The 14,969-nt window shown below is 38.2% G+C and overlaps 1 protein-coding gene across 2 annotated transcripts in view; it reads right to left on the minus strand.

The window, feature by feature from the left end:
• The window catches only part of LOC150085539 (inositol polyphosphate-4-phosphatase type I A), a 557,621-nt gene that overhangs the window by 515,553 nt on the left and 27,099 nt on the right, over positions 1–14,969 (minus strand). For both annotated transcript variants that reach the window (XM_090373328.1, XM_090373327.1), the window contains exon 3: positions 9,956–10,043. In XM_090373328.1, coding sequence (XP_090229454.1) covers positions 9,956–10,043 — 88 coding nt within the window. The remainder of the gene's footprint in view (positions 1–9,955; positions 10,044–14,969) is intronic.

A 14,969-nucleotide genomic window follows, 5' to 3' on the forward strand; every position in this document is an offset into this window, starting at 1 on the left:
TTGAGCAATACCTCAAATTCATCAAATTTATTTACTAAACTCCTAGCATTGGTGTACACGCAAGTATACATGCACCTATTTCTATTCTTAGCTACCCTAACACAACCCATGTGTTTACTTGTACCGCAATGACTCCCAGCAGTCTCTGAAATATCCTGCATCTTGTTTTTCCGGCTTCTGCTCATTCCAATAGAAGCAGTGCAAGAATCTCTTTCACCTCTGCCAGTGGCTACTGTTAATCTATTCCTCTTTGTCTCGCCCCAAGCTAGCAGTTTTCCGACCCACCTAACACTGCCTCGATAGCATCAGCAAATATTCTTGCACCCTTTCTATTTAAGTGTATCCCATCCCTGTAGAAGCAATCTCTCCTGTTAACAAGTACAGTCCAGGCTGAAAAAAATTCTACCCCTTGAGCCTTGCACAATCTTTCCAGGGCCGAATTGATCGACAAGGCTCTCATCATATACTCCCTCCTATCGTGTCTGGGCAGAATTGCAGACACTTTCAAATTCAACTCTATTTCACGGCTTTTTTTCAACAGTGACCTGTACTTGTTAAGCAATCTGCTGGTCTCCTACTTTTGATATCATTAGTGCCAACGTGTACAATTATATCACCTTTTGTGCCCTTAAAAGATGATATCTGCTCTACAATGTCATCAAACTTTTGCCCCTGGCAGACATACCCTGGTCCTGTTCCACCTATCCTTTTTACAAAGCATGTTCTCCGTTTCCCTGACAATAGAGTCACCAACAACTACTATTTCCTTTGGGACCAGCGCATTCTGCCTTGGGGGTTGCCGCTGTGTTGCACGATGACCAAGTGCAAGCTCTGGCGTTGATGTGGGCAGCTGAGAGCTTGATGGGCCCCTCAATTTAGTTCCTTCGAGGGCATCCACCCTGTCCTTCAAGCTCATGTCCCGTACCTGAATGCTCCACAAACATCATGCAAGCTGTGCATTTTAGAAGGCTGTGATTCAGAAGGCAACTGTCCCCTCAGTTCTCGGAGGCGCCCTAGCCGCAGGCAGAAGAGAAAGAGGCTTCTATTGAAATGAGCAGCAGACAAAACAGCAAGTAGCTGGGGACTTCAAGGTCTGCTGGAAGTCATCATGGAACAAGTAAATACATGAGCTGTGTTAGGGTAACTATGAGTAAGAACAAGTACATGTATATTTGCATATACACTAATGCTAGAAGTATAGTAAATAAAATTGATGAATTTGAAGTGCTGATCAAGACATCAAAGGCAGATATTGTTGGGATATCAGAGACATGGTGTCACACAGATATAAGCAGTGCAGAATTGGAATTTTGGGGTGTACAGAAAGGACAGACAGGGTAGGAAGGGAGGAGGGGTTATGCTGTTAGTTAACAAAACACAAAATCTAAGGCAGAGCATCCAGTGGACACGGGTGGACAGTGCAATGTTGAGTCTGTTTGGTGTGACATAAACATTGGGAAAGGGAAAATGAGAGTAGGAGTATGTTATAGGCCTAATGACTCTGATGAGTACAATGAACAGTTGTGCAGAGAAATAGAATGGGCCAGTAAATCAGAATGTCTTGTAATGGGGGATTTTAACTTTCCAGATATTGACTGGAACTTGTGGGTTGGCCACTCACACGCTAGCAAGACTTTTGTGGATTTATTGGAGGATTGTTTTCTACAGCAACATGTGCGAGGGGCAACCAGAGAAAGTAATATTCTTGATCTGATTATCACCATTGATTATTCATGCAATAAAAATTTGTAGATAAAGTAACCACTAGGTGACAGTGTGCACAGTGTACCGATGTGAGATTTACTTAAAGATGTAACAACCATCAAGGGTAAAGGGAAGGGTTTTTGTTTTTGTAAAGGTGACTACAGTGGTCTGAGACAGTTTATAAATTCTATACAGTGGATCAACTGATGATGTTATTTAGGGTGAATTCTAAATTGAAGCCTTCAGGGACTTAATCTTGGAGGCTACTAGGCTTTTCATACCAACTAAGAAATATTGTTGAAGATTCAGGCCTAAACGGATGTCAGATGAATTAATGAGGCTTGTGGTACAGAAGAAAAATGCATGGGATGCATATAAATTATCACGCAATACAGAAGACTATGGCAGATATAAGCTAGTCTGTAATCAAGTCGCAAAGGAGGTTAGGCAGGCGAAGGCAGATTACGAGAAATCTTTGGTAAAGGATGTAAAGAAAAACACCAAAGAGTTTTTTACTTATGTTAACTGTAGAAGGATGGGGATGAATCAGATTGGTCCACTTAACATAGATGGTTCGACTATTGATGATCTTGCTCAAGTAGCTGATAAACTGAATGGGTATTTTGCATCCAGATTCACACATAGAGTTATTCAAGGAGGGGAATGCCAGAAGTTTATCAAATGCTAACAGGGAGCTAAGTGGTTTTGTAATAACTGAGAGCAAAGTGGAGGAGAAATTGTTGAAGTTAAACAAAGTTAAATTGAAGTTAAACAAAGTCACCTGGGGAAGATTTAATCTATCCAGTTATAATGAAGGAAGCAGGAAGGGAAATAAGCAAACCATGAGTCATAATAATGAGAGCATCATTAGAGTCAGGGGAGGTCCCCATGGACTGGAAATGTGCAAATGCTTCCCCAATTCACAAAGTGGGTTCAAAGGGTGACACAAATAATTATAAACCTGTTAGTTTAACTTCTGTTCGAGGGAAAATAATGGAGTCACTGGTTAAAAGGTGATACAGGATCACCTAGACAAGACAGCAGTAATAGCTCAGACACAGCATGGGTTTGTTAAGGGGAAGTCTTGTTTGACCAATATGATTGGATACTAAGATGTGGTCACAAAGTAATTGGATGCAAAAAATAATTTTGATATAATATACTTGGGATTTCAGGAAAGCTTTTGATACTGTTGCACAGGGAAGACTGCTGTACAAATTGGAGCAGGTATGGCATTAAGGGCAAGTTACTACAATGGATAAAGGGATGGTTGAGTGGGAGACGGCAGAGAGTGGTAATAAATGGACACTGCTCTACGTGGACTAATGTTATTAGCGGAGTCCCCCAGGGTTCGGTGCTGGGTCCATTGTTGTTTTGTGTATTTATCAATGATATCGATAAAGGTATATCAGGCTTAATGTGCAAGTTTGCAGATGATACAAAGGTTGGCAGTGTTGTTAATGACAGTAAAGACAGTATGCTACAGCAACAGGATCTAGAAAAGTTAGGCAGATGGGCTGAGAAGTGGCAACAGGATCTAGAAAAGTTAGGCAAATGGGCTGAGAAGTGGCAACTGAAGTTTAACATTGACAAATGCAAAGTACTCCATATGGGTAACAGTAATCGAAGAGAAACATAACTGTGTGGTACTACACTCAGAGAGGTGGAGAATCTAAAAGACCTGTGGGGTAATTGTGCAGTCAGATATGAAGTTCTCTGAGCAGCGCAGACGGGCTGCCAGAGCAGGTCATGGAATTTTGTCAATGATATATGGGAATTTTGCTGGCAGTCAAGGAGGTGATTATCCCTTTGTATAAGGTAATGGTCAGGCCACACCTTGAGTACTGTATATAGGTTTGGAGGCCTCATCTTACGAAGGATGTAGAGTTTCTAGAGTACAGAGAAGGGCAACAAGATTGGTGAAAGGAACAAAAGGGTGTGCTTACGAAGAAAGGCTTAAGTTCTGCAATTTGCAGCATATGAAAACTAGGCACCTGTGAGGTGATCTGATCGAGGTGTATAAGGCCTTGAATGGTTTGAGCAGGCTCAATGCTGATGGAATACTTCCGCTTGCTCAGATTAAGAAGCTGAGGGGGAATAGATTCAAATTGAGGAAAGATAGTTATAGAATAGATGTGCGGGAGTTTGCCTTTAGCCAGTGGGCAGTTTATTGCTGGAATAAACCTGCATCTGTTGTTGTGGAAGTTGATAGCTTAAATAAATTCTAGACAAAGATCTGGAATGAATGGATCAGTGAAATGGGAATTTTTTTTTTTTTTCCCTGATGCTGTATAAGCCTACTTTCATGCATCATGCGCCGCTACTAATGTTGATCAACTTCCTTCCCCATCTTCAATGCCACGATCACTGCAATTATTAAGGATGCATCATCATCAATGAATGTCATCTCAGGATCAAAATGAAAATTAACGACGGGTAGTTGATTGCTGGAACAAACTTCCATCTGTTGTTGTGGAAGTTGATAGCTTAAATAAATTTAAGGCTGAACTAGATAAACATTTGGAGTGACCGGATGGGTAAAATGGGAAATGGGTTTGGTTTTTTTTTTTTTTCGGCTGCTGCTGTACAAGCTTGCTTTCTTGCTTCATATGCCTCAACTAATGCTAAGTGCATCTTACTATTCTGCAATCTCTTCGAACATTTACCTTGTTCAGGACAGTAACATTGTTCACAATACATCTTCTGTTAGCAAAGATGAAATCTATTTCATTAGTTATGAATCCACTTGGGCTCTTCCATATCCACTTTCTGTTCACTCTTTTCTTTAGTAAAGTATTCATTACTGACATTCCTCAAGATTCTGCAAATTCCACAAGTCTTTCACCCTTTTCATTTCTTTCACCAACTCCAAAATTTCCTATAGTTTGTTTTCCTTTCTGCGCTGTGTTGTTTCTTTCCAACCTTAGCATTAAAGTTCGCCATAATGATGGTGTAGTGAGTTTTCTGTTCATCTACAAGTCTCTCAATTTCAGTGTACATTTCTTCAACCTCTTCATCATCTGACTCAATGTCGGTGCATATATCATTATCATCATTAGTATGTACCTCTTAGAAATCCTGAGTAGTAGTCTTGATGCCCTTGGTGATGTACTTTTGAATTCCAAAATGTTGTTTTTTATATCTTTATGGACCAGAAAGCCAACTCACCTTTGCTCTTTTCACTGTTTCCATTGGTGTATAGCAGATTTCCACTTGATGAACTTAAGTGATTCATTTCTTCTTCTTGTTTTAGCCAAGCCGATGATATTCCAATTCATATTTTCTAATTCCTTTTCCAGATCTAATATCCTATCCTCACCGATGAGTAATCTTACATTGTAACAAGCCAAGTTCAGTTTCCATGCATGGCAGCCTGCTCGTATCCAGAGATTCTTAGCACCCTCTGCTTCCACTCTGATCCTCTCACTGCTGTAAGATGTTCGTGTCAGACAGCACCTGGGATTACTCCCATCTCTGCTCACTGCTGTAAGAGTGAGAGTGAAAGCCGCTGGGGATTGAGGGCAATTTGTTTCATCATGTTATCATATGCTGGAGGGTTTGGTCTTTTCCTCTTCATGCCGACCACGTGTCTTGAGGAGAACCACTCTACAGGTTCACTGCCACCAAAGTGACGTAACAGGGCTTACCATTGAGAAGGTGTGCACGAGTTTATTTTAGGGAGGCAGGTGAACCAAACTTCTAAGTCTGCTAAAATATACAGATATTGGATCCATCTGTGTTTTAGACTGAGTGTCTCTCTAAGCCCCTTGGATGGGCAGGGGGCCATATTCCCATCATACAATTTGGGTGGGAGGGGTAGGAGTGACACAATTTAATACACTCCTGATCCTCATTCACACTCTGCTTCCTTTCTGTTTTTTAAGCTTTTTTCTTACATTTTATACATTATATGATTTTTTTGCTAAACTGGTCTGTTTTTTTTTTTACCATCCATCCATCCTCTTTCTCACATGGGGGGGGGATTCAATGGTTTGTAGTGTAATTTAGGATAGAATACTTTAAAGTTAACTTAAATAAAATAATAAAAAATATAAAAAAGCTAAGATAAGGGTTAGCACTAACAGAACTTACTAAGAATTATAATTTGTGTTGTTCCTCACTCACACACATGCTTCCATTCACTCTTTCGTGCATTTGCTTCGGTTATCCTATTCCATTCTCTCTCTCTCTGCACTGCATCCTTGGGCCCTACAACTTGTCTTGCATGCCAGGGAGGTGTGCAGTGGGTATATTGGTGTTGTTAGTAAATAAATTCATATGTGTTATATATATTCTAAGAATATACATTTAACTAGTGTGCTTTTATCTCTCTTGAACAGAGAGACACAAGCAGAGCTCTCAACAGAAGCATCCTCATTCCAGCTTCCCTATTAGGTACTGCATTAGACTGCTTCATACAGGTCAACCATCACTAATCCGGCAGCGTTGGGACCTGTGGGATGCCGAATTAATGAGTTTGCCGGATCACCGGTGGTTATTTTAGTACACACAGTTTACCCAATGTAGCTTGGCAGCCAACACGTTGACTGCCAAGCTAGTTAAAGAAAAAAATTCCCCAGGGGTCAAAAAATATTTAGCACATAATTTGATTAGTAATTCTAAAATAAATATTGTAATGTCAGTGTTGTCGTTTTTTCGCTTAAAATATCATAAAAAGAAGTCTTTTTTAATGTCACATATATGTGGCTGACTTGGCCCAGTAGGTTAAATCTTGAGAAGCCATGTCAGCCACATACATGTGATGCTATTACGGCATACATATGAATGTCGTTTGTGATTAGTTTACTGCACACGTGGCGAGCGCTGCAATAAAACTAATTGCGATAAAATAAACTCTCAAATGTCGCAATAAGTTTGTTAGTATTGTTAGGGATTTTATGAAAACAAGTTCGTCAGCACGCTGTATTATCCATCATATTGTGTTGTGTTTTTCCTCAAGTTTGAACAAGCGTGTTGTAAAAAAAAAAAAAAAAAAAATCTAAAAAGGAATGGCTAAAAGAAAATTACTAAAATAAGAGGAACTGGGAGAAATTGCTAGAATTTACAATTAAGCAGAGTTAAACTTCTCACAGACACACCGCTATTGAATTTTTTCAGAAGTTCAACTTTATCTGTTATGGACAATGTACGGTGTTTGTGCTTTTCACCATGAGAGGCACTTCCTTTATGCATTGGAACCATGGCTGCGGCTAAATGTGAGCAGGTTATAATAATAAATGCAAAAAAACAAGTGAGAATGGCTTGCCAGTGTTTATGAGTTTGCACCAACAGCTGATGCTGCAACCAATGCCACCAAAACAGTAGTGGCAGGTCGGTGCGCCGACCAGGGAAATTTGAAATTATGTCCAAATTAGCGGTGGAACCGGATTAGCGATGGTCGACCTGTATTATCTGCCAATTATTCTGTCTCCATCTCCATTCCCTACGTTCTTGGCTTTGTCACACGACACTAGTGAAGGTAGTAGTAGTAGCATGTGATGCAAGAAAGCAAGTGTATGAGCTTATGCAGCATCAGCCAAGAAAAAAAAAAAAAAAAAATCACACCATTCCCTCCAAATGCTTGTCCAGTTCCTCCTTAAATTTATTCAACCTATCAACTTCCACAACGACAGATGGAAGTTTGTTTCAGCATTGGATCCTAGTGATGCTAAGCTGTAAAACCAGTAGCATCGCATCGCTAGGAGGTCCCCTCACCATGTACAGGTGCCCACATCAATGGATATCTGTAGTAGTAGGTCACATGTAAAGCCAAAGTGCTTCACTGAGCATCTCCTTCGTGGCAGTTTATTAAATACACTATATTGTTTAGATCCTGTATATCAAAAGCAGTTTACTCAGGTTTTCAAAAAATTAGTTATTTTAGAATAAGAATATACTTTTTTGATATCAAGATTCTGGAATATATATCTTATTTGCTTATTAAGCTATGATATGTAAATTGTAATGCTTAAATTTTCACATTTACATTTTAAGGAGTAGGGAAGTAAAACATTTTCATTGTGCTATAATCTCTTTTAACAAGATGGGGAGCTCTTTTTCAGAGATCTGAGCCTATGTACTGTAACTAGAGACCTGAATCCTCCTTGACAGAACAGTATTTAATAGCATCATAAACTTGTTTTCAACATGAATTTTTTTTTTAGTGTATGGGTGGTGGGAATTAAAATGCAAATATTGCCCCATTGGAATCAGTTTTTCATAAAGAAGCACCTTACTTTATAATAGTGTGGTTCAGAAAATTTATGCTATTGTTATCCACTAGTTTGAGAGTATATTTAGTCCTGAATGAAAACTGCTGAACTGGATCAAAAGGTTGTCTGTGGTAGTTCTATTACAGATAATCAGAATATCACTGGCAAATCTGGAGAAGATCTTTACTTTAGAAATGAGATTTGGGAAGAACAAAATACAGTTTTCAACTGCTATAAGGTAAATCTTAGCAGTTTTCAAGAGGTGCTGATATACCTAAGAACATAAGGAGCAAAAAAAAAAGAAGCTGTTGATAAGTTTGGAAGTTTTGAATAAAACACCCAGCTTGTAATAAAAAGAAGTTTTACAATACAGTGAACTCCCATTACAGAACAATCGGGGAACCCCCACTTCACAAGGCTGACCAAGGGACTACAAGAAAAGAGTGCCAAAAGCAGGATAGCACTATTAGCAAAAGTGTTGTAGAAGTTTATTATTTGGCAAAAGTTTGGTTCTCTTTTTAAGTATGATATCAGGGTGAAGCGGACATTCTGTTTAGTATGAAATCCCTGTCAACATTCACATACAACGAAGAAATGTAAAACATAGTCAAGGTATCAGAGGAGTCAGGTAAACATCCTTCACTTGTAAATATATGAAGTAATTATGAACATAATTACTTCATCTGTATTATTAACTCTGAAAGTGGACATCAAGGAGGCTAAAAGAGAAGTAATATTAACTAGGAATGAATATAACCCGAAGAAGACAAAAGACCACTATGAAAATATGGGATTCAAAGAAAATCCAGGTTTATGGATTTTTATTATGCTAAACAGATAAGGCATAATCAACTATGGCTGCCTATCTGTTGCGGAACTGGGAGATTGTTTATTGAGGTCCCTAAGGAATCCATCTACTTTATTTTTAATAGAATTTGTACATGCCACTGTCTTGTACTATTTCATTTAACTTATTATTATATGTAGTCTGCCTAATAAAACAATTCTATCACCTATACACAGTTTTTGTATAACTATTACATATTTACATATAACATATTACATATAATTTTTGCTTTTATACATTATTTATGTGAGATTCACATTTTAATTCATTGGTAAAGAATGTTTTTGGTTGTTGAAAAATACATGTTTTTTTCTTATAGATGATTAAGTTTTAGCTGCACTTCCACTATGACCTCTTTTTAATAGATAAAAATTTTGGTGAACTGTGCAATTCATGCCATACCATAATGGTTCAAGTTAACTAATACTGAATCACAAAGATAAATTTACAATACTGGGTCAAGGTGGTCATCTTTTCTTCTGAAAATTAGTCAGATAATGCCATTTTCTTGTATATCTAGTTTCAAAAAGAAGGAACTATTACAGTAGTGTTTTCTTGGTGACAAAAACAAAGAGCCCTCATTACATGTCATATGTTGCCATAATGTGTATTAGTTATCTGTTTTCTCAATGAACTACTGTTAAACAGTTGGTTCTAATGATATCATAATAATTGCAATATATATCATATTAAATTTTGATATAACAGTATTTGTGTAGCACTTCTTAAGGAAGTTAATATGAGGTTGTTTTTGTGCAAAAATTTATTATGCACTGAAGCATAAGGTAACTTTAACCAAGTGGTAAGTTAATTACCAGCTTCTACAAGCTACATTAAGCAAGTAACAAACTATTATTATAGTTACTGTTATAGAAGCATTGCCACTAATTTAGTATGAGTCATATAACTTGAAACTCTTCAGCTTATATTACTATGCAATTTTATTACTATAATAGCATTACATACTTAAAGATTCTAACTGCTAATCACTAAAGAAGGTACACAACATCATACTGAAAAATATGATTTTCCCTTCAAATCATATATCCAGTTTCATTTCAAAGAAGTGTCCTTTATTGTTTATTGAAAAATGTTTATTAAAATCATTTCACAAACATGTCCTTCTGTGACTACATCAGAAATAACTTCATGATACTATTACTATATTATACTATACTATAAATTCTCTTACCTAGGGTAAATGAACATGGCACCTCACTGTTGCTATCCAAGCACACAGCACACTGTTCTAAAACAAATACTCCAGCTGGTTCTGAATACTAATAAAATATACACAAGATACAAAAAAAAAAAAAAAAAAATTTGAGTAGAAATTCCTTCAAACAGTTATTTTGCTTTATGTAAGAACAAAATTATATGGAGTAACAGAACTCATCTGATTTAATTAAATTTTTTTCCCCTGTATACCTAGAGCAAAAAAACATTATATAGTAGTGAAACCAAAGAAAATTTCATATGGTATTATATAAAAAGGTAATAAGTGAAATTATATGCACAAAATTATATGACTTTTTTGATAAACACTATATACATAGCTGGCAACTTCTGAGTTTCAAAAATCTGCAGATCAGGTAACTGTAAGCAGGAAGTAAACAGATTTTTTGGGGGAAAAAAAAAACAAAAAAAATGGAAGAAAACAGATTTTTTGAAAAAAGCAGATATTTGCAAAAAAAAAAAAAAAAACACAAGGAAAATAGATGGTTTGGAAAAACCATAGTTTTTTGAAGTCCATCCACACTGACTAGAAATTAAATTTCACTGAAAAACCTAAACATTTAAAATACAGACATTACCTAGGATTTTTCTGTCTATGGATCTCTGTTTAAAATTTTCTTTTAGAATCTGATTTTAATTTCTTCAAGAAAGATACTATTACAAAATCTTATTGCAGACTTGTTTTCCTCAAAAACATTAAAACAAAGTTTTGTTCATAGCAATAGCCATACTGTTTAGACTTGGCAATCAAGCACATTTCGAAATCTTTATCAGAAAACAGATCTGAATTCAGTTCTTGTTTCTCTCACCTGGCTAAATATTCTCTCTCTCACACAGAATTTCTATAATAAATTTTTAAAAATACTAAGCATGATTTGAGATAATTTGTCATATTTAAAACTTCCTTGCACACTTTTCAGTTCCAAATCCTAGGCCACTGTATAATATTTTTTTCATATTATCATCATTCCATAGTATCTTCAAATTATAGGTTCTAAGAATGAAATTAACAGAGCTACATGCTGCAAAATACTGCTTCATCTATAATTTCATCAAAATCAAGTAGTCAAAACTTGTCCATAAAAAATTAAAAATTTGAAAACGATGTTCTGCCAACTGGTTAAATTTGTGCTACAACAGCATTTAAAAGAACATTTTATAAGGGAACTTGTACCATGCAGTCATATACAGCCATATAGTACTTACAGAAAAAAATAACAGAATCTTATTCCAATGTTATAGACCAGTGGTTCCCAATCTTTTGTCACTCAAGTCCTGCTTTAAGTTAAAAGACGAATATAAACAGCACACCTAAATAGTGATCACCATTGAACTCAATGGAATTTTTCATAATATCACAGAATACTTGAAAAGGGCCGTGGCACACCATTGGGAACCACTGTTATAGACACTCCACCATAACCTTAGAAGAGGAGATGCCTATCACTGTTGTACATGGAAGACTACTACACAAATTGGAGCACTACAGTATTAAGAGCAAGTTGCGGCAACGGATAAAAGGATGGTTGAGTGGGAGGAGAGACAGAGTGGTAATCAATGGGTACTCTTCAAGGACTAATGTTATCAGTAGAGCCCCCAGGGTTCAGTGTTGGGCCCACTGTTGTTTTCTATATTTATCAATGATATTGACGAAGGTATATCAGACTTAATGTTCAGGCAATACGAAGGTTGGCAGGGTTTTTAATAACAGTAATGACAGCACACTACTGCACAGGATATAGAAAAGTCGGGCAGATGGGCTAAGAGGTGGCAACTGAAGTTTATCATTGACAAATACAAAGTGCTGCATATGTGTAGCAGTAACCCCGGATTAGCATAACAACTATGTGGTAACTACACTCAGGGTGGTAGAGAATGAAAAAGACCTGGGGATAATTATGCAGTCGGATATGAAATTTTCTGAACAGTGCAGACAGGCTGCCAGAGCAGATCATGGAGTCTTGTCAATGATATACAGGAATTTTGCTAGCAGGGATAAGGAGGTGATTATCCCCTTGTATAAGGCAATGGTCAGGCCACACCTTGAGTACTGCGTACAGGTACTTGTTCTAGCAACTCCAGAGAAGGGTAACGAAGGGGTCTGCATACCAAGAAAGGCTTAGGTTCTGGAAATTGCAGTGTCTGGAGACTAGGCACCTGCAAGGTGATCTGATTCAGGTGTATAAGGCCTTGAATGGGTTGAGCAGGCACAATGCTGAAGGGATTCTTCCTCTTGCTCAGATTACTTTGAAGTGCTGGTTAAGACAACCAAGGCAGATATTGTTGGGTTGTTGTTGTTTTTTGGTTTTTAGGAGCATTAGCAACTAAGGCCATATTGCTCCGGGATATGCGGTGGTCATTCCCTGACCTTTCCGCATGCTCCGTATTTGGTGGTGACGGGCTCAAATCCCGGTCTAATCAAGAAGCGTGTGCTATGCACTGCTGCTCCTTCCCACCTGGCTACGGAGGCGCCAGATATTGTCGGGATAACAGAGACATGGTGCCACTCAGATATAAGGGATGCAGAATTGGAATTTGGGGAATGCAATGTATACAGAAAGGACAGACAGGATAGGAAGGGGTTATGCTGTTAGTTAAGAAACACAAAATCTAAGGAAGTGCATCCAGTTGACATAGATGGACAGTGCAATGTTGAGTTAGTTTGGCGTGACATAAGCACTGGGAAAGTAAAAATTAGGGTAGGAGTTTGTTATAGGCCTAATGATTCTGATCAGTACAATGAACAATTATACAGAGAAATAGAGTGGGCCAGTAAATCAGAGTGCCTTATAATGGGAGATTTTAACTTCCCAGATATAGACTGGAACTTGTGGGTTGGTCACTCACACACTAGCAAGGCTTTCGTGGATTTATTGAATGATTGTTTTCTACAGCAGCATGTTAGAGAGGCAACAAGAGGGAGTAACACTCTTGATCTGATTATCAGCAGTGATTATCCATGTATTAAGAATTTACAGATAAAGGAACTACTGGGTGGCAGTAATCACAGTATACTGTTGTGGGATTTACTTAAAGATGTAACTACCATCGGGGGTAAAGGGAAGGGTTTTTTTCTTTCACAAAGGCAACTACAGTGGTCTCAGATTTTTTAGGTTCTATACAGTGGGACCAACTGATGATGTTACCAACAGCAAATTCTAAATGGGAAGCATTGAAGGAAGTAATTTTGGAAGCTACTAGGCATTTTGTTCCAACTAAGCTGTTGTGGGCTAAACCTAGGGTAATACTGCTCTAGGTTTAGGCCCAAAAAGATGTCAGATTTACTAATGAGGCTTGTGGCAGAGAATAAAAATGCATGGGATGCACATAAATTGTCAGATGACACAGAAACCTATGGTAGATACAAGCTAATCTGTAATCAAATCACAAAGGAGGTTAGGCAAGCGAAGGCAGATTATGAAAAAATTTTGGCAAAGGATGCAAAGAAAAACAGCAAAGACTTCTTTACTTATATAAACTCTAAAAGGAAGGGGGATGAATCAGATTGGTCCACTTGATTTCAATGGTTTGACTGTAGATGATCATTCTCAGATAGCTGCTGAACTAAATGACTATTTTGCATCGACATTTACACATGAGGAGTTATTCAAGAAGGAGAGGGCCAGATATTTATCAAACTCTAACAGTAAATGATTTTGTTATAACTGAGAGCAAAGTGGAGGAGAAATTGTAAAAAGTTAAACATAAGAAAGGCACCCACGTTAGATGGGATCTATCCAGTTATGTTTGTTGTTTTTTGGTGCAAGGGCTACTTAGGCCATAGTAAGTAAGTGTAAGTGTTTTTAGGGTCAAGCGGCACCAGGGGTTCCCCACATCTCCGCGTAGTTTATATTGTGGTGTATTACAGTACACTGTAAATGCCAGAGATTTAAAAGTGTATGGATCTTAGATCGTGTAATGTCGTGCACCGTTGTTCTTCTGGCCATTTAGCTGCTGGACCCCTGTTGGGATCCAACGTTGCCTCACTTACGCCCCGTCGAGGCAAGCCAGGAACTCCGTAGACTTAGTTTACTCTGGTAGGTCCTGCCGCTTAGTTTCCTGAGATTTCAGCGGCTAGGACCACAAAAAAAAAAAAAAAAAAAAAACTTTGGGTGGCATATTCCAATGGTCATCAAGAAAATAAAATAAAGTGATTTTTATTATTTGCGTTGACGTGGGGATATTATCGCTTTAATTTCTTAGACCGAATGCTGGGCGTATGGCGGTTTTGATGTATTCATTTTGATGTGTGCGATTTTCGCTAGCGTGAAGATAGAGGGGAGGGAGGCAGAAGACTGGGGGATAAAGGCAGAAGTATGGAGCCAATAGAGAAGGTGGCCCCAGTTTCAGTGGGGCATGCCCATGCCCCACCAGAGAGGAAACAGGGGATGACGAGAAGGGGGGGCCGTGTGGCCGTCCCCTCCTCCCGGGGAGTTAGGAATTATAGGTGAAGAGGGTTAGAGTGCCCTCTTCAGGTCTCCAATATGGCCTTTGTCTCACGTCTGTTTCTCTTCATTGTCACTCATGGAGCAAGCCGCATCCTTGTGTTCCTCTTTCTTTAGTTCAACATCCTTCTCTGATTGTGTGATAGCTTTTTTTTTTTTTTTTTTACTTCCCTATCAGGTGGGTTCTGTTATCTAAAACGGGTGGCGTTCCGTTCTCAACTTTGGGTGGCCTATTCCAATGGTCATCATCATTGGTTGATATCCCCGTCCTTAGTTTCTCGTATTCCTTGGTGTCCATATTTGGTTTCATTACTCCTGTTGGCCTTGGTGGATGGCTATTTTTAGTTTTCTTCTGGAGAAGACATCTGGGCAAAGCGACTAAAGGCCGCAAATTCTTCTGGTGTGTCCAGGGGATGGTGTTCCTGGGTGTTAGGGATGTATTTAATTCTCGTGATCATTTGACATCTGATGTCTTCGTATATTTCACACTGATGCATAACGTGATGCCACGTTTCTAGTTCGCCG

This window comes from Mastigoproctus giganteus, chromosome 5 (genome assembly GCF_048544385.1).
Source record: "Mastigoproctus giganteus isolate SK-2022 chromosome 5, ASM4854438v1, whole genome shotgun sequence".
NCBI classification, from domain to species: Eukaryota; Metazoa; Arthropoda; class Arachnida; order Uropygi; family Thelyphonidae; genus Mastigoproctus; species Mastigoproctus giganteus.